At 39.8% G+C, this 21,496-nt stretch overlaps 1 protein-coding gene across 1 annotated transcript in view; it reads left to right on the top strand.

The window, feature by feature from the left end:
* Positions 1-21,496, top strand: part of LOC133623884 (sine oculis-binding protein homolog A-like) — a 51,358-nt gene that overhangs the window by 10,046 nt on the left and 19,816 nt on the right. Inside the window, exons 2-4 of the mRNA XM_061987351.2 lie at positions 3,241-3,370; positions 9,087-9,275; positions 19,482-19,633. Of these exons, the coding sequence (XP_061843335.1) occupies positions 3,241-3,370; positions 9,087-9,275; positions 19,482-19,633 (471 nt within the window). The remainder of the gene's footprint in view (positions 1-3,240; positions 3,371-9,086; positions 9,276-19,481; positions 19,634-21,496) is intronic.

The raw sequence follows: 21,496 nt of genomic DNA, 5'->3' as shown, positions 1-21,496 counted from the left end.
AAGAGTGAAAATGTGTGGTGCATTATGAAGTGTAAACTACAACAACGGAGACCCCGGACTGTTGAACAACTTAAGCTGTACATCAAGCAAGAAAGGGAAATAATTCCACCTGAAAAACTTCCAAAATTGGTCTCCTCAGTTCCCAAACGTTTACTGAGTGTTGTTAAAAGGAAAGGCCATGTAACACAGTGGTAATAAATGCCTCAGTGCCAACTTGTTGCTGCCATTAAATTCTGAGTTAATGATTATTTGCAAAAAAAACAAACAAGTTTCTCAGTTTGAACATTAAATATCTTGTCTTTGCAGTCTATTCAATTTGAATATAAGTTGTAAAGGATTTGCAAATCATTGTATTCTGTTTTTATTTACCATTTACACAACGTGCCAACTTCACTGGTTTTGGGTTTTGTACATTTTCAGAGTCAAAAGTCAAATGCCAAAACCAGAAAGGACGGACCACTGTATCCCTGTAATACTGAGAGTGTTCGGAGCCAGACTCGCGTTCTTGAGTAAATATGTAACGATCTTAAGATGGAAGGAAGTTCACACACTGGAAGGCGGGATAACAGACTTCTCACTCCGCCGAGGTCCGACCCGGTGTTGTCTCTGTAATACATCTGTTTCAACACCACACTGAGTCCGACTCCCTCCACTTCGGGCCCGGAGCGCCGGGACCAGACACAGGATACTTGACTTTAATCATCGTTAGGCATATTTAGCTGGATACGATACCGCCGCTTGCACACTCGCGCGGCAGAAAGTGAGCAAGTCAAGGGAGAGATCCATTTCTCTGAGGCCCCCGGTGCGGAGCAGAGGTCGGAGTGAGGAAAAGCGAAGGGAAAGAATGTTCAGTCGGTTCTACGGCGCTACGACGCGGTGCCACAGCATACTGGCTGTGCTGGAAAAGGGTGAAACCTGAGAGGCCGGGCCGGGTCGGGTGTCAGGGCTGGAAGGTGTCGGGGTTGAGGGGAGGATGGCGAACGCAGCGAGGATGGATGTAGACGAAGAGGAGCGGGGGCATTTCCGAGAAGCGTGGGACCTGGCTGCGGTGTTGGGTGTCCCGCTCTGATTTCTCCCCGGTCTAGATCAGGTTTCTCCTCCAATCCGGTTCTTCCCAAAGCCACAGAGAAGAGGTGGGTGGATAAAGAGTGGGACCTTTGTGTTTTGATTTTTTTTTTTTTTTAGGGGTAATCTGGCTGTAATAAAATAAAGAAGGGACGGGACAGGGGGGCGGCACATCTGCAGGGGAACTTCGTTCTTCCCGTTTTTTTCCCCCAATTAGAAGAGATAAACAAAAGCATGATTCATAGATCTCACACCGGTGTCGGGTTTTCAACCTTTCCGTCTCAGATTTAGCGAGGGTAAACAGCATGAGCGCATCATGGAAAAAAGTGTCATACTGTACTCCTCTGTGCTCGCTTCCAGTTGGTCCAACAGAACCCATTCATACCGTCTGATGATGTTTAGTGTAGGATCAAAACTTGTACACAGTGTCCAAGCTGTGGCTGGGTTCTAACCCATACTTGCCAACCCTCCCGGATTTTCCGGGAGACTCCCGAAATTCAGCGCCTCCCGGGACAAATTTTCTACCGAAAATCTCCCGAAATTCAGGCGAACCTGAGTGACGTGTCGACAGCCTGTTTTCACGTCCGCTTTCCCACAATATAAACAGCGTGCCTGCCCAATCACGTTACAACTGTAGAATGATCGAGGGCGAGTTCTTGGTTTCTTATGTGGGTTTATTGTTAGGCAGTTTCATTAACGTCCTCCCAGCGCGGTCACAACACACAACAACAGCAGTCACGTTTTCGTCTACCGTAAAGCAGTTTGTCTGCCGTAAACAGCAATGTTGTGACACTCTTAAACAGGACAATACTGCCATCTACTGTACATGCATATGTGACAATAACATCTACGGCTTTTAGAGAGGGCAGTGCACAACTGCGCACACAACAAGGAGACGAAGCAGAATGCATCATCAGAGAGGGTGTTCAGCATGGTTAGAAAAATAGTGACAGAGAATAGAACAAGGATGGACAATTCAACCCTTAACTCAACAATGAGTAGATGAGTGTTATGTGTGTGTATATGTGTAAATAAATAAACACTGAAATTCAAGTATTTATCTTATTTATATATATATATATATATATATATATATATATATATATATGAATATATATATATATATATATATATATATATATATATATTAAAATAAATATATATATATATATATATATATATATATATATATATATATATATATAGCTAGAATTCACTGAAAGTCAAGTATTTCTTATATATATATATATATATATATATATATATATATATATATATATATATATATATATATATATATATATATAAAAACTCAGACAAAACTGCCTGTAACTTCCAGTAGGAATGTCGTAGAGACATGAAACAAAAACCTCTATGTAGGTCTCACTTGGACCTATATTTCATTTATTGACAACCCCCAGCAAAAATCAACAGGAAGTTTGCAATTCCCCCTTCAAAACAAAAGTTTTGTAAAAAACGGTCACCTTTTTTCAAACATTATCTCCTCTGAGCGCGTTTGTCGTGTCGGCTTCAAACTAGCACAGGAGAGAGATTGAACCCTTCTGATTAAAAGTTGACCAAAGACTTTTAATTACTGCTCCGGTTTGGATTTTATGTGCCGTCAAAGTCGGTCCCGTCCATTGCTGCTTGCAGCTTTAATTGTCATTATATTTGCATATAACGAGATTAAGGACTCCAATTTAAGGTGCGGTAGTGGGAACAAATATGGGGTAAAAATAAATGACACAAGAGGTAATGAAGATAAAACTAAGAATTGAAATAAACAGACTACTATCCAATAAAAATAATAAGCGATCCTGTACAATATACAAAACTCTCTACAAAATACTGTACAATATACAGAATTTGGAGAGCCAGGTTTTTCCTGAAAAAAAGTTTGAGAACCACCGCTCTAAGTGGTTTGGGCTGCGGCGTTTTGATATCCAGCGAAGGTGTCGCCTTACGAGTTCCCCTAATATATAATCATATATATATATATGAAGTACTTGACTTGGTGAATTCCAGCTGTAAATATACTCCTCCCCTCTTAACCACGCCCCCCCACCCCCACCTCCCGAAATCGGAGGTCTCAAGGTTGGCAAGTATGTTCTAACCTCATACATTTTGAAAACAAGCTTAATCCCTGACTTCTTTCCACGTTTTGATCTCGTGTAGACGTTCGCGGAAAGCACCATGAATGAGCTCCTGGGATGGTACGGCTACGACAAAGTGGACCTCAGAGACTCCGAGGCCAACGAGATCCGGAACTACAGGGAGAGGCGCCAGCATGTGTCTGTGTTAAAAGGTGACATGACTCCGCCGACAGGTTCCGCAAGTTCCACTGACGTTAAAGTCGATCCGATTGCGCGGCAACCGCTCCCTCCTTGACTTCTTGCACAAACGTCCAATCCCATCCACTTTATTTAGATAGCACATTTCAAAAAAACAATAGAAGTTTCACAAAGTGCTGCACAGAAGTTGAGACATACAGTACAGGCCAAAAGTTTCTCATTTCAATGCTTTTTCTTTATTTTCACGACTATTTATATTGTAGATCAGGGGTCACCAACGCGGTGCCCACGGGCACCAGGTCGCCCGTAAGGACCAGATGAGTCGCCCGCTGGCCTTTTCTAAAAATAGCTCAAATAGCAGCACTTACCAGTGAGCTGCCTCTATTTTTTTAATTGTATTTATTTACTAGCAAGCTGGTCTCGCTTTGCTCGACATTTTTAATTCTAAGAGAGACAAAACTCAAATAGAATTTGAAAATCCAAGAAAATATTTTAAAGACTTGGTCTTCACTTGTTTAAATAAATTCATTTTTTTTTTTACTTTGCTTCTTATAGCTTTCAGAAAGACAATTTTAGAGAAAAAAAAACAACCTTAAAAATGATTTTTAAACACATATACCTTTTTACCTTTTAAATTCCTTCCTCTTCTTTCCTGACAATTTAAATCAATGTTCAAGTAAAAAAATTTTTTTTTTTATTGAAAAGAATAATAAATACATTTTAATTTAATTCTTCATTTTAGCTTCTGTTTTTTCGACAAAGAATATTTGTGAAATATTTCTTTTAAACTTATTATGATTAAAATTCAAAAAAATTAATCTGGCAAATCTAGAAAATCTGTAGAATCAAATATAAATCTTATTTCAAAGTCTTTTGAATTTCTTTTAAAATTTTTGTTCTGGAAAATCTAGAAGAAATAATGATTTGTCTTTGTTAGAAATATAGCTTGGTCCAATACGTTATATATTCTAACAAAGGATTTTAACCTATTTAAAACATGTCATCAAAATTCTAAAATGTATATTAATCAGGAAAAATTACTAATGATGTTCCATAAATTCTTTTTTTAATTTTTTCAAAAAGATTCAAATTAGCTACTTTTTCTCTTCTTTTTTTCGGTTGAATTTTGAATTTTAAAGAGTCGAAATTGAAGATAAACTATGTTTCAAAATTTAATTTTCATTTTTTTTTTTTTTTTCTCCTCTTTTAAACCGTTCAATTAAGTGTTTTTTTCATAATTTATTCTCTACAAAAAAACCTTCCATAAAAGATAAATATCATTAGTTATTAATAATAACATAGAGTTAAAGGTAAATTGAGCAAATTGGCTATTTCTGGCAATTTATTTAAGTGTGTATCAAACTGGTAGCCCTTCGCATTAATCAGTACCCAAGAAGTAGCTCTTGGTTTCAAAAAGGTTGATGACCCCTGTTGTAGATTGTCACTGAAGCCATCAAAACTATGACACCTGTGAAGTGAAAACCATTTCAATTAGAGATGTCCGACAATATCGGCCTGCCAATATTATCGGCCGATAAATGCGTTAAAATGTAATTATCGGTATCGTTGTTTTTTTTTACCGGTATCGTTTTTTTTGTTTTTTTTATTATTAAATCAACATAAAAAACACAAGATACACTTACAATTAGTGCACCAACCCCAAAAAAACTCCCTCCCCCATTCACTCATTCACACAAAAGGGTTGTTTCTTTCTGTTATTAATATTCTGGTTCCTACATTATATATCAATATATATCAATACAGTCTGCAAGGGATACAGTCCGTAAGCACACATGATTGTGCATGCTGCTGGTCCACTAATATTAAAAACCTTTAAAGGCCTACTGAAATGCGATTTTCTTATTTAAACGGGGATAGCAGGTTCATTCTATGTGTCATACTTGATCATTTCGCGATATTGCCATATTTTTGCTGAAAGGATTTAGTAGAGAACATCGACGATAAAGTTCGCAACTTTTGGTCGCTGATAAAAAAAGCCTTGCCTGTACCGGAAGTAGCAGACGAGTAGCGTGACGTCACAGGTTGTGGAGCTCCTCACATCTGCACATTGTGTACAATCATGGCCACCAGCAGCGAGAGCGATTCGGACCGAGAAAGCGACGATTTCTCCATTAATTTGAGCGAGGATGAACGATTCGTAGATGAGGAAAGTGAGAGTGAAGAACTAGAGGGCAGTGGGAGCGATTCAGATAGGGAAGATGCTGTGAGAGGCGGGTGGGACCTGATATTCAGCTGGGAATGACTAAAACAGTAAATAAACACAAGACATATATATACTCTATTAGCCACAACACAACCAGGCTTATATTTAATATGCCACAAATTAATCCCGCATAACAAACACCTCCCCCCTCCCGTCCATATAACCCGCCAATACAACTCAAACACCTGCACAACACACTCAATCCCACAGCCCAAAGTACCGTTCACCTCCCCAAAATTCATACAGCACATATATTTCCCCAAAGTCCCCAAAGTTACGTATGTGACATGCACAGAGCAGCACGCACGTACGGGCAAGCGATCAAATCTTTGGAAGCGGCAGCTGCATGCGTACTCACGGTACCGCGTCTGCGCATCCAACTCAAAGTCCTCCTGGTAAGAGTCTCTGTTGTCCCAGTTCTCCACAGGCCAATGGTAAAGCTTGACTGTCATCTTCCGGGAATGTAAACAATGAAACACCGTCTGTGTTATCCGGCACAACAGTCAGGGGGTGCATTCTACGGCGGGGGTGCGTTATCCGGCACAACACCTGCCGCAATACACCGCTTCCCACCTACAGCTTTCTTCTTTGCTGTCTCCATTGTTCATTGAACAAATTGCAAAAGATTCACCAACGCAGATGTCCAGAATACTGTGGAATTTTGCGATGAAAACAGACGACTTAATAGCTGGCCACCATGCTGTCCCAAAATGTCCTCTGCAATCCGTGACGTCACGCGCAGACGTCATCATACGGAGACGTTTTCAGCAGGATATTTTGTGCGAAATTTAAAATTGCACTTTAGTAAGCTAACCCGGCCGTATTGGCATGTGTTGCAATGTTAAGATTTCATCATTGATATATAAACTATCAGACTGCGTGGTCGGTAGTAGTGGGTTTCAGTAGGCCTTTAACAGTTAATTTGACTAATTTTCATTAATTACTAGTTTCTATGTAACTGTTTTTATATTGTTTTACTTTCTTTTTTATTCAAGAAAATGTTTTTAATTTATTTATCTTATTTTATTTTTTATTTTTTTAAAGTACCTTATCTACACCATACCTGGTTGTCCAAATTAGGCATGATAATGTGTTAATTCCACGACTGTATATATCGGTTGACACCGGTATCGGTTAATTAAAGAGTTGGAGAATATCGGATATCGCCAAAAAGCCATTATCGGACATCCCTAACTTCAATCAATCAATCAATCAATCAATAAATGTTTATTTATATAGCCTTAAATCACAAGTGTCTCAAAGGGCTGCACAAGCCACAACGACATCCCCGGTTCAGATCTCACATCAGGGCAAGGAAAAACTCAACCCAATGGGATGACAATGAGAAACCTTGGAGAGGACCGCAGATGTGGGGAATGATATCAGCACTTCAGTCATCAACAATTATATCATCTGAGAAATGGACATTGAAACAGTGTAGGTCTGACTTGGTAGGATATGTACAGTGAGCAGTGAATGAGAAACCTTGAATTATATCAATTATATCAATTATTATTATCAATTATATCATCAGAGAAATGGACATTGAACCAGTGTAGGTCTGACTTGGTAGGATATGTACAGCGAGCAGTGAACATAGTGAGCTCAGAAAGCATAAGAACAAGTATTGTATAATAATAACAAGTATATTTGATTATTTACATTTGATTATTTACAATCCGGGGAGGAGGGATGTGGTGGGGGGAGGGTGTTAGTCTAGGCTTGTAGCTGCCTGGAGGTGTTCTTTTAGTGAGGTTTTGAAGGAGGATAGAGATGCACTTTCTTTTACACCTGTTGGGAGTGCATTCCATATTGATGTGGCATAGAAGGAGAATGAGTTAAGACCTTTGTTAGATCAGAATCTGGGTTTAACGTGGTTTGTGGAGCTCCCCCTGGTGTTGTGGTTATGGCGGTCATTAAGGAAGTAGTTTGACATGTACTTCGGTATCAGGCAGGTGTAGCGGATTTTATAGACTAGGCTCAGTGCAAGTTGTTTTACTCTGTCCTCCACCCTGAGCCAGCCCACTTTGGAGAAGTGGGTAGGAGTGAAGTGTGATCTGGGGTGGAGGTCTAGAAGTAACCTGACTAGCTTGTTCTGGGATGTTTGGAGTCTAGATTTGAGGCTTTTGGAGGTGCTGGGGTACCAGGACGTGCATGCGTAATCGAACAGAATCTTCATGGTGCTTTTGTTGACCAGAGAGGAGATTCTATAGAGAAATCTCATTCGTTGGTTGACCTTTTTGATTACCTTGGTTGCTATTTTATCACAGGAAAGATTAACCTCTAGAATGGAACCTGGGTAGGTGACCTCATCTTTCCTGGTGATAACAATATCACCCACTTTTATAGTGAAGTCACTGACTGTCTTGAGGTTGATTTGGGACCCAAATAGTGCAGATTTCAACCATTGAAATAATTTCAATAGTTCAAGACTTACGGTCATTTAAAAACAGCACTGCACATCATAATGGCGGCTACAGTTTTGATGTTAAAGGTCTAAAAAATTATGTACAACGTCCGGCAGGCCGGATTGAAAATCTTAATGGGCCGCATGTATTTTGCCGAGGTCTGGATTACCTGCTTAAAGTCGTTAAAAGATAAAACTGATTTTGTTTTTGGTAAATGTCTTAGATGATAAAAACTTAGATCGTACAACAGGGTTAAGCTGATGTTCCAATTTAAGATCATTGTCAAACTTAAAACCAATATTTCTGACTGTGGTTTTTAAATACGGCATCAGGGGGGTCCAGGTCACTGGGGGCAGCATTCTGTTTGACTTTTGAGTCAAATAAAATCATTTCCGTCTTGTTCTCATTTACAAACCCCGTTTCCATATGAGTTGGGAAATTGTGTTAGATGTAAATATAAACGGAATACAATGATTTTGCAAATAATTTTCAACCCATATTCAGTTGAATATGCTACAAAGACAACATATTTGATGTTCAAACTGATAAACTTTTTTTTTTTTTGCAAATCATTATTAAGTGTTACATCAACGTGGCTTCATAGTAAAAGAGTGCGGGTACTAGACTGGCCTGCCTGTAGTCCAGACCTATCTCCCATTGAAAATGTGAAGCCTAAAATACCACAACGGAGACCCCCGGACTGTTGAACAACTTAAGCTGTACATCAAGCAAGAATGGGAAAGAATTCCACCTGAGAAGCTTAAAAAATGTGTCTCCTCAGTTCCCAAACGTTTACTGAGTGTTGTTAAAAGGAAAGGCCATGTAACACAGTGGTGAACATGCCCTTTCCCAACTACTTTGGCATGTGTTGCAGCCATGAAATTCTAAGTTGATTATTATTTGCAAAAAAAAATAAAGTTTATGAGTTTGAACATCAAATATCTTGTCTTTGTAGTGCATTCAACTGAATATGGGTTGAAAAGGATTTGCAAATCATTGTATTCCGTTTATATTTACATCTAACACAATTTCCCAACTCATATGGAAACGGGGTTTGTAAGTTTAGAAAGTTTACCGCCAACCATGCTTGTCTTGCAGAAAACTCCTTGCCAAAACCGAAGACTGCGCAGGGTAAAGTCAGTCACTCGGTCATTGCAATGAAGAGCGGCGAGAGGGATTCGTCCAGCGTCCCTTCGTCTTCGCCTTCCTCTTCGTCGACAAGCACGTCCACGCCCAAGGAGCACAAGAGTGCGCCTGTGATCGTCCCGCTCATAAAGCCATCAGCAGGTAAACGATCAAACCTTGCCATTTCAGTGAAGTATGTCACATATTCTCACATGTGCGTTGAGATTAGGATTAGCACTAAACGTTAGGTGTGTGTACACAGGTCAGGGTTTTACTTAAAGACTTATAGTGCATCCAAAAGCGCTATACATTAACATATTTCCCCATTTAGAAACAACATACCTAATTTTAAGTTGTATAAAAACACATTGCTGTCTAAGCAACTACAAACCCCGTTTCCATATGAGTTGGGAAATTGTGTTGGATGTAAATATAAACGGAATACAATGATTTGCAAATCCTTTTCAACCCATATTCAATTGAATGCACTACAAAGACAACATATTTGATGTTCAAACTCATAAACTTAATTTTTTTTGCAAATAATAACTTAGAATTTCATGGCTGCAACACGTGTCAAAGTAGTTGGGAAAGGGCATGTTCACCACTGTGTTACATGGCCTTTCCTTTTAACAAACTCAGTAAACGTTTGGGAACTGAGGAGACACATTTTTTAAGCTTCTCGGGTGGAATTCTTTCCCATTCTTGCTTGATGTACAGCTTAAGTTGTTCAACAGTCCGGGGGTCTCCGTTGTGGTATTTTAGGCTTCATAATGCGCCACACATTTTCGATGGGAGACAGGTCTGGACTACAGGCAGGCCAGTCTAGTACCCGCACTCTTTTACTATGAAGCCACGTGGATGTAACACGTGGCTTGGCATTGTCTTGCTGAAATAAGCAGGGGCGTCCATGGTAACGTTGCTTGGATGGCAACATATGTTGCTCCAAAACCTGTATGTACCTTTCAGCATTAATGGCGTCTTCACAGATGTGTAAGTTACCCATGTCTTGGGCACTAATACACCCCCATACCATCACAGATGCTGGCTTTTCAACTTTGCGCCTATAACAATCCGGATGGTTCTTTTCCTCTTTGGTCCGGAGCACACGACGTCCACAGTTTCCAAAAACAATTTGAAATGTGGACTCGTCAGACCACAGAACACTTTTCCACTTTGTATCAGTCCATCTTAGATGAGCTCAGGCCCAGCGAAGCCGATGGCGTTTCTGGGTGTTGTTGATAAACGGTTTTCGCCTTGCATAGGAGAGTTTTAACTTGCACTTATAGATGTAGCGACCAACTGTAGTTACTGACAGTGGGTTTCTGAAGTGTTCCTGAGCCCATGTGGTGATATCCTTTACACACTGATGTCGCTTGTTGATGCAGTACAGCCTGAGGGATCGAAGGTCACGGGCTTAGCTGCTTACGTGCAGTGATTTCTCCAGATTCTCTGAACCCTTTGATGATATTACGGACCGTAGATGGTAAAATCCCTAAATTCCTTGCAATAGCTGGTTGAGGAAGGTTTTTCTTAAACTGTTCAACAATTTGCTCACGTATTTGTTGACAAAGTGGTGACCCTCACCCCATCCTTGTTTGTGAATGACTGAGCATTTCATGGAATCTACCTTTATACCCAATCATGGCACCCACCTGTTCCCAAATAGCCTGCACACCTGTGGGATGTTCCAAATAAGTGTTTGATGAGCATTCCTCAACTTTATCAGTATTTTTTGCCACCTTTCCCAACTTCTTTGTCACGTGTTGCTGGCATCAAATTCTAAAGTTAATGATTATTTGCAAAAAAAAAAAAAAAGGTTTATCAGTTTGAACATCAAATATGTTGTCTTTGTAGCATATTCAACTGAATATGGGTTGAAAAGGATTCGCAAATCATTGTATTCCGTTTATATTTACATCTAACACAATTTCCCAACTCATATGGAAATGGGGTTTGTAAGATATTCACTTGTGAACATTGAACCTAGAGAGTAATCCAACGGAGGTGTTTTTCGGTGCGTTCAAGGACTGCTAAACTGAGTCGGACGCCACAACACCCGCCAGAAATAATGAATAATAATAATGGATTTTATTTGTTATGCACTTTTCATTTAAAGTGGTACATTAGGAACCAACTGCGATGAGGTGGCGACTTGTCCAGGGTGTACCCCGCCTTCCGCCCGATTGTAGCTGAGATAGGCTCCAGCGCCCCCCGCGACCCCGAAGGGAATAAGCGGTAGAAAATGGATGGATGGATGGATTACGAACCAATATTTAAAACAATCAAAAAAGATAAAACACTATCGGTGTAGCATAAGAAACACAAAAGATGCAAAATAGTGGGTTTTCTAAATTATTTTAGGTATTTAAAAAAATACTTGGTAAAAAGATTACAGTGTGTGTTTATCAGGTTCAAACACTGATGACATCTGTTAAATCAGACGAGAAGCAAGGAATCATGCAGAGACAGAGTTAAATTTTGCTCAATTGAAGAGACACGTTATTTGGGCTCTATTCTAGTTACAGATCCAAACTACGTTCTAAAAGTCCAGCCCGCGTACTTCCTCTATTTATTTGGGAGGTCCCTGTTTACATCACTGAAGCTGTCGCTGAGGGAAGGGGGCTAATCTCGACAACTCCAGTTAGACACAATATATGATTATACAAAAATGCAAATGTGTTGACGCTGGTGATATCGCCTTGTCTCTGCTCTGTCTGCGTCACGGCCGTTCCTGGACACAAACACTGGTACCAGACTTAAGCATAAAAGTTGTGTGATAATATATACATATTTATTCTAACAGTGTTTGAGTACTTTTTGAGTACATTCAACAATACCGCGATAGTAATAATAACCACTATCATTTTGGTCACAATGATATGTACATTTTCATACTTTTTCCACATTTTATGTTACAGCCTTATTCCAAAATGGAATACATTCATTTTTGTCCTCAAAATTCTGCAGACAATACCCCATAAAGACAATGTGAAAAGTGTTTTTTTCTTTAAATTTGGCAAATTTCTTTAAAAAAATAAAAATAAATTCACATAAGTATTCACAGCCTTTGCTCAATACTTTGTTGATGCACCTTTGGCAGCCTCAAATATTTTTTAAATCCGATACCACAAGCTTGGCACACCTATATTTGGGCCGTTTCACCCATTCCTCTTTGCAGCACCTCATTGGTTTTCATCCAGGATGTCTCTGCATTCATCTTAGTCTAGTCAGGGAGGTGACCGAGAACCCTATGTTTACGCTGTCAGAGCTACAGCATTCCTCTGTGGAGAGAAAAGAACCTCCCAGAAGGACAACCATCTCTGCAGCAATCCACCCAACAGGCCTGTTTGGTAGAGTGGCCAAACGGAAGCCATTTATTTGTAAAAAGTTTGCCAAATTACTCCTGAAATACTCTCAGACCATGTAAAACTAAATTCTGTGGTCTGATGAGACAAAGATAGAACTCTGTGGCGTGGACAATACCAACCCTACAGTGGCAGCATCATGCTGTGGGGTTGTTTTTAGCAGCAGGAAATGGGAGACTAGTTAAGATAGAGGGAAAGGTGATGCAGCAATGTTTCAGAGACATCCCAGATGAAAACTAACACTTCCCATCCAATCTGATGGAGCTTGAGAAGTGCTGCAAAGAGGAATTGGAACAAAAGACTCGAGGCTGGAATTGTAACAACGTATTGAGCAAAGGCTGTGACATGTGATTTTTAACACGTTTTTTCACACTGTCATCACGGGGTATTGTCTGCAGAATTTTGAGGACAAAACCTGATTTATTCCATTTTTGGAAGATGCAGTAAGTCAACAAAATGGGAGAAAAAGTCAAGCGCCGTGGATACTTTCCGGATGCACTGTCTTCAAAAACTGCAACAATATTGAAAGCGATCATATTGAAATTGCATCAGCTGAGGGTTTTAGCATGCATGTGCACGTACGAGCCAGTCTGCCCCACAACAAGAGGACAGGGAAATTGAAGGAACTTATTGACTACAACGTCGGACTACAACTGAATAAAAATGGTGGACTCGCGCAAAGCCCTTCGGATAAACCTCTACCATATGTGGAGATATCCTTTGACAATTGGAAATGACGTCACTATTAGGGTGAATTCCAAACTGCTCGTTTGGAAGAAGTATGAAAAAAGGCTAGATTGTTTTACAAATATCTCCGCAATGCCTCCAATGGTTTGATTTCGAATTAATGTAGATTTGAAATACACAAAAAACAGGAACCAACAGGTAATAAACGTTGGTTTTGCAGAACAGGGCCGCTTTAAGATAACTTCAGCTAAAAATTAAATCTCTTTGTTTGGTTTTCATAAAGTTATGACATATTTTCTGATAAATTAAAAGCCTGTTAAGACGAGAGGATGCCTTCGCTCAGGGGTGTCAAACTCGTTTTCATTGAGGGCCACATCGCAGTAATGGCTGCCTTCATAGGGCCGTTTAAAAAAAAAAAATAATAATTTAAATCATGCATGCGGGCAATAACCTGTGATTAATCAAAATTCAAATGTATTTGATTTTTTTTAAATACATCATTTGACAGCATTGATATATATGTTGTTGCGTCTGACCAGTCTTCCCTCTCAGGGAATTAAAGTCACTGGTCATTCCCAAGTTCTTTCAGATGACATATATGCAGAGTAAGAAGGACCATCAAGACAGAATAGGAATATTATCATGTTGTACTGAAGCTTCAGGAGACCAGCCCACATCAATACCGTCATACCGTCATCTCGGGATGGTCTAACATTCAAACAGGAAGAGACAACTTCTTGAATACGCAAACAGCCCCCACCCTCTCCAGAAAGCAATACAGGCTCATTGTTCTAATACAGATAAGATATAAGGGAGTACTCCAACTCCTACATTGCAAGCCTTCAAGGTAACACACAGTTTACTTGCGGACATAAAATGAAAACATAGAAAGAGTACAAATGGAAAAGTACTATCCGCTATAAACATGACTATGTATAAAGAAAGAACTCTTAAACATATATGCATTCTCCACAATGTGTACCGGTAATCACCTCATATTATTACACAATTTTCTATGCTTATTATTAGGGTTTTTTTAAGATACAAATGAATGGATACATCATACTTAAAGGTGGCAAGCAAATATTCAACTGTTTATTTTCATCTTTACTAACATATTTTTGTAATACACTATATTATAATGTAATATTTGGCATGACTAGATAATAACGTTTAATATATACGCATTTTTTCCCTGTCAAAATCACAATAATTATTTGCATTAAGTAAAAAAAATGACGTTTTTTTATCAACACACATTTTTCACAAGCTTTTGAGTTTGACACCTGGTTCTTAGCTGGGTCTAATGTAGCAATTTGTATTGTCCCACAAATTATTGCCAATAAACAATATTATTGTCAGCATTATTGTAAGGTATTTAGGCACCAATGTAATTGTAACATATATTAATAATAATGCAAGTAACCTTTTCAAACGCAATATATTTTTATTTCTGTTATGGGTCGACAAGGGGGAAGGAGACGGCACGACAACAGAGGATCTAGCTCAACGGGTTTTATTGAGCACTTGATGATTACGTGGGGTGTGTATGCTACTATGTGTGTGAATAGAATACTATGTGTGGAAATTAACCGTATGTAAATACCGGAGGGTTTGTTGGAGTGCGTGTTGGATGTGGCAGCGACCAAGTCCAGAGGGGGAGAACAAAGAGGTCCGTGGTCCGAGTGGGGTGGTGGGGCAGGAGAGAGGCGTCCAGAAGTCCGAGCGTGGGGTCGAGGATCGGGGAAGGAAATCAAAATCCGGGGGGAGGGGAAGAACAGCAGCAGAAGCGCACAGCTAAAGCTGAGACATGCAGGACTGTGGGGACAAGAGACGACAAGGACAAATCAGGACAAGGCACGAGGGAGACAAGCGAGCGAGAGAGAGAGCAAGAGAGGAGTCAGCGACGAGAAGCTTACTGTATACAGGGCTACGTTCCGACGAGGAGAAGTCAGCGGCGAGGCTCTTTATACTGTCGCTTTTCATTAGGTCCAGGTGCGTGGATTGAATATTGCCCCCGGCTGTGGCGGCGCGTGGGCGTGTCTAGCAGAGCTCACAGTGGAGCTTCTAGGTGCTCCCGCAGAAGAGGAAGAAGCAGACTGCGCGTGCGCTGTAACAATTTCGCCCTTTTTGTAATTTTTTTTTTAATCATTGTCTAGTCGTCCCAGGCCATATTTTTGAAGTTTATTCGTCTTTTGTTCATCCTAAAGCCTGACTAATATTAAATAAGCTAAATATAGCAATACCACAGGGTATTGGCCACTACAGGAGACTGAACCAATCACAGCGCGCTGTTCGGTATGGTGGCCACTGATTGGCTTAGCCTCAAGCAGCATTACTATACTGGATTAAAGGAGGTGACTAAAGTGTGTTATTTTTAATGTCTAAAGGGCTCTCATAAAAGTTATTTGAAAGGTAGTAAAACGTTTGTTTTATGCTTGCGCAATGAACATTTTTGATTTATAAATGTATTTATTGCGGTCATGTCTGGAACCAATTAACAGCAATGACGTAATTGAAAGGTAAAGACCTTTTATTTATCGTTCGATGAACTGACTTATTGATTACCGACCCAGGCCTAAGTATGCCATGTTTTTGACTTGATGGATTTTTTTTTTTTTTTTTAAAGTCCCCTATTACAAAAGTTTGTAAGAGTCCTTCCGGGACCTCACATATAATCATTGGAAGTTTCTTTAAAGCACAACAATCTGGTTAGGAACAATAATATAAAATGTGTGTGGTTTCTTTAAAACCTAAGAACATGGCCCTGGGCATAGTGCCTGTGATCGCGGCTGTTTGAGAATGTGAAAAAAAATCGATCAAAATTCTTAGCAATTTAATTATAATTCCCATTTTTCGCAGACTCACGCAGCCCTAATCCAACGTATTGAACGAGCATACAATTAGTCAACCTCATGTTCTATAACACAAGTGTCAAACTCAACATCTGGCCCGCGACATCATTTTATCTGGCCCGCAAACACCTGGAAATGATATGTGTCAATAAAGTACTTCATATTTTCTCACTAAATGTAATGAATTTTTTTCAGAAAAAAATATATGTACTGCTTGAAATTGCATGTCTTTTAAACTTTTATATTATCCATTATTGCAACAAATATTACAGTATATTATCATATTTTCCAACATTTTTTCTCTAAATAAAAATACTTAACTTTACAGCAAACTACCCATCAAATTAATAAAAATGACAATACATTTTACTGTAAGTTGAAAAAAACGACTTCTGTTTTTTTGCGTTAAAATTCTGTTGACGGAGCTGCCATATTTTTACTGTAAAATCGTGTTTTTAACGGTGTATTAATGTATATTTGCTTTTACGGTGGAAAAACTGGCAGCTAAGTTGCCAGAAAAAAAAATTACTTGTACTGTTTTTCCATCAACAATATAATGTTGTAAAAAACAATGTAAATTTAACACGAAAATTCTGGCAACTAAGCCGCCAGCTTTTTCCGTAAAAAAACACCCCAAAAAACAGTGCTACTGTTTTTCCATTTACCGTAAAATATTGTAAAAACAACAACAACAAAAAACACTATATTTTGCAGTAAAATTTTGTAAATGTAAAGTTTTTACTGTAAAATCGACAGTCTATGTGGGGGGGCGTGGCCTGTGGACCTGCAGCGAGATCAGTGACAGGTGCGTAGATGACTCAGCTGAGGGTGTTTGTCTGATCACCTGTCGCTTTATTAAAGGTAGCAGTCGGGAGGGAGAGAAGGGGTTGTTGATGGTGGAGAACGAGCACGAGCGTGAGCGAGAGCGAGAACAACTTTAACATGGCTGAAAAGCACAAAAAGGACAATTTATTGAAAAAAAAAACATTGTTCAAAACCCTGAACGCTGCTGTCATGTCCGTGGTGTGTTAGATGTAAATATAAACAGAATACAATGATTTGAAAATCCTTTTCAACCCATATTCAGTTGAATATGCTACAAAGACAACATATTTGATGTTCAAACTGATAAACTTTTTTTTTTTTTTTTTAAATAATCATTAACTTTAGAATTTGATGCCAGCAACACGTGACAAAGAAGTTGGGAAAGGTGGCAATAAATACTGATAAAGTTGAGGAATGCTCATCAAACACTTATTTGGAACATCCCACAGGTGAACAGGCTAATTGGGAACAGGTGGGTGCCATGATTGGGTATAAAAGTAGATTTCATGAAATGCTCAGTCATTCACAAACAAGGATGGGGCGAGGGTCACCACTTTGTCAACAAATGCGTGAGCAAATTGTTGAACAGTTTAAGAAAAACCTTTCTCAACCAGCTATTGCAAGGAATTTAGGGATTTCACCATCGACGGTCCGTAATATCATCAAAGGGTTCAGAGAATCTGGAGAAATCACTGCACGTAAGCAGCTAAGCCCATGACCTTCGATCCCTCAGGCTGTACTGCATCAACAAGCGACATCAGTGTGTAAAGGATATCACCACATGGGCTCAGGAACACTTCAGAAAACCACTGTCAGTAACTACAGTTGGTCGCTACATCTGTAAGTGTAAACTCTTCTATGCAAGGCGAAAACCGTTTATCAACAACACCCAGAAACGCCGTCGGCTTCGCTGGGCCTGAGCTCATCTAAGATGGACTGATACAAAGTGGAAAAATGTTCTGTGGTCTGACGAGTCCACATTTCAAATTGTTTTTGGAAACCGTGGACGTCGTGTCCTCCGGACCAAAGAGGAAAAGAACCATCCGGATTGTTTTAGGCGCAAAGTGTAAAAGGCAACATCTGTGATGGTATGGGGGTGTATTAGTGCCCAAGACATGGGTAACTTACACATCTGTGAAGGCGCCATTAATGCTGAATGATACATACAGGTTTGGGAGCAACATATGTTGCCATCCAAGCAACGTTACCATGGACGCCCCTGCTTATTTCAGCAAGACAATGCCAAGCCACGTGTTACATCAACGTGGCTTCATAGTAAAAGAGTGCGGGTACTAGACTGGCCTGCCTGTAGTCCAGACCTGTCTCCCATTGAAAATGTGTGATGCATTATGAAGCCTAAAATACCACAACGGAGACCCCCGGACTGTTGAGCAACTTAAACTGTACATCAAGCAAGAATGGGAAAGAATTCCACCTGAGAAGCTTAAAAAATGTGTCTCCTCAGTTCCCAAACATTTATTGAGTGTTGTTAAAAGGAAAGGCCATGTAACACAGTGGTGAACATGCCCTTTCCCAACTACTTTGGTACGTGTTTGTCATGTTTGTGTAATCATGTTTTGTTTTAAGTCATGTTTTGTTTAGTTTCTGGCTTTTCACTCCCTTGTCTTGTCACCATAGCAACCATTAGTTTTCACCTGTCACGTCACGCACCTGTTTCACGTCTTGAGTCACGCACCTGTTTTCGTTAATCATGTCTGTAGTATTTAAGTTCAGTGTTTTTCAGTTTGTTTTTCTGACGACCTCACAACACATTTATGCTCTGTTCATGCCTCTAACTCTTTTTTCATGCCGGTTCCATGCCAAGTAAGTTTTTGTTTGTCAAGCCACAGTTAATGTTTTTGTTTAATTGTTCATAGTTTATTCTCCGCCACTGTGCGCGCTTTTTGTTTGATCCTTTTTTTTTGTATTTATAGTTAATAAATAAATCATGTACCTCCATTCCCGTCTCGCCCGTGCCAACTTTCCGCTGCATCCCGGAAAAGCAAACAACCAAGATCAAGTCCTGACAGTGTTGCAGCCATGAAATTCTAAGTTAATTATTATTTGCAAAAAAAAAAAAAAAGTTTATGAATTTGAACATCAAATATCTTGTCTTTGTAGTGCATTCAATTGAATATGGGTTGACAAGGATTTGCAAGTCATTGTATTCCGTTTATATTTACATCTAACACAATTTCCCAACTCATATGGAAACGGGGTTTGTAATTAATAATAAAATTCAGAGGCAAATTCATACATTATTCACTGTTACAAGCGGCCCTCTGATGGCAGCCATAACTGCCATGTGGCCCTCAATGAAAACCAGTTTGACACCCAGGTTCTATAACATCACCTTATCCTCCTGATCCATTGTCCACTGCAATGGACATTTGTTTTTGTTTTTCTTTTGTCAGACTGAAACAATTCTGAAAAACAAACCAAAAAAAAAACCCAGCCCTGTTCTGTCAAACACAAACATCCAGAAGGATGTACTTATGTCGTTGCCAATACAGCCGGTCCCCTGAGAGCCACTTTAGCCAATCACTCTTACAGTATATGATGGAAAAACAGGGGCTATATAAATGTCCTTTTTTTTTTTTCATTTTTGACCGCCCTCTTCTTCTCCCCCGCAGTGGACGACGTGCAGAATGTGCAGATAGTGTGCGTTTGGTGCCAGAAGGAAGGCGTCAAGCGCTACTCTCTATGCATGGGCTCCGAGCTCAAGAGCTTCTGCAGCGAGAAGTGTTTCGCCGCCTGCAGACGGGCCTACTTCAAGCGCAATAAGGTGAGCGGTGAGCAAACGCCATTGCAATAGAAAAGGTTACCTGCTTCTCTGCTGTCACTTTTACCATCATATTTGTACATATCCTATTTGCTGTTGTTGCTCTATTGTTGTTGTTGTTGTTGTTGTCTCTCTGTCTAATCCCCCTCTTGTCCCCACAATTCCCCCCTTCTGTCTTCCTTTTTTTCTCTTTCGATCCCCTCCTGCTCCGGCCCGGCTGCACCAAATGATAATATAAATACATTTAATAAAGTCAAAAACGAACCCCGTTTCCATATGAGTTGGGAAATTGTGTTAGATGTAAATATAAACGGAATACAATGATTTGCAAATCCTTTTCAACCCATATTCAATTGAATGCACTACAAAGACAACATATTTGATGTTCAAACTCATAAACTTTATTTTTTTTTGCAAATAATAATCAACTTAGAATTTCATGGCTGCAACACGTGCCAAAGTAGTTGGGAAAGGGCATGTTCACCACTGTGTTACATGGCCTTTCCTTTTAACAACACTCAATAAATGTTTGGGAACTGAGGAGACACATTTTTTAAGCTTCTCAGGTGGAATTCTTTCCCATTCTTGCTTGATGTACAGCTTAAGTTGTTCAACAGTCCGGGGGTCTCCCTTGTGGTATTTTAGGCTTCATAATGCGCCACACATTTTCAATGGGAGACAGGTCTGGACTACAGGCAGGCCAGTCTAGTACCCGCACTCTTTTACTATGAAGCCACGTTGATGTAACACGTGGCTTGGCATTGTCTTGCTGAAATAAGCAGGGGCGTCCATGGTAACGTTGCTTGGATGGCAACATATGTTGCTCCAAAACCTGTATGTACCTTTCAGCATTAATGGCGCCTTCACAGATGTGTAAGTTACCCATGTCTTGGGCACTAATGCACCCCCATACCATCACAGATGCTGGCTTTTCAACTTTGCGCCTATAACAATCTGGATGGTTCTTTTCCTCTTTGGTCCGGAGGACACAACGTCCACAGTTTCCAAAAACAATTTGAAATGTGGACTCGTCAGACCACAGAACACTTTTCCACTTTGTATCAGTCCATCTTCGATGAGCTCAGGCCCAGCGAAGCCGACGGCGTTTCTGGGTGTTGTTGATAAACGGTTTTCGCCTTGCATAGGAGAGTTTTAACTTGCACTTACAGATGTAGCGACCAACTGTAGTTACTTACAGTGGGTTTCTGAAGTGTTCCAGAGCCCATGTGGTGATATCCTTTACACACTGATGTCGCTTGTTGATGCAGTACATCCTGAGGGATCGAAGGTCACGGGCTTAGCTCCTTACGTGCAGTGATTTCTCCAGATTCTCTGAACCCTTTGATGATATTACGGACCGTAGATGGTGAAATCCCTAAATTCCTTGCAATAGCTGGTTGAGAAAGGTTTTTCTTAAACTGTTCAACAATTTGCTCACGCATTTGTTGACAAAGTGGTGACCCTCGCCCCATCCTTGTTTGTGAATGACTTAGCATTTCATGGAATCTACTTTTATACGCAATCATGGCACCCACCTGTTCCCAATTAGCCTGTTCACCTGTGGGATGTTCCAAATAAGTGTTTGATGAGCATTCCTCAACTTTATCAGTATTTATTGCCACCTTTCCCAACTTCTTTGTCACGTGTTGCTGGCATCAAATTCTAAAGTTAATGATTATTTGCAAAAAAAAAAAAAATGTTTATCAGTTTGAACATCAAATATGTTGTCTTTGTAGCATATTCAACTGAATATGGGTTGAAAATGATTTGCAAATCATTGTTTATATTTACATCTAACACAATTTCCCAACTCATATGGAAACGGGGTTTGTACAAATAAGGCAACAAGAGAAGTATCCCACTGTG

The sequence above is a fragment of the Nerophis lumbriciformis genome, linkage group LG26 (assembly GCF_033978685.3).
Source record: "Nerophis lumbriciformis linkage group LG26, RoL_Nlum_v2.1, whole genome shotgun sequence".
Taxonomy (NCBI): Eukaryota; Metazoa; Chordata; class Actinopteri; order Syngnathiformes; family Syngnathidae; genus Nerophis; species Nerophis lumbriciformis.
This window is presented reverse-complemented; position numbering and strand designations above follow the sequence as displayed.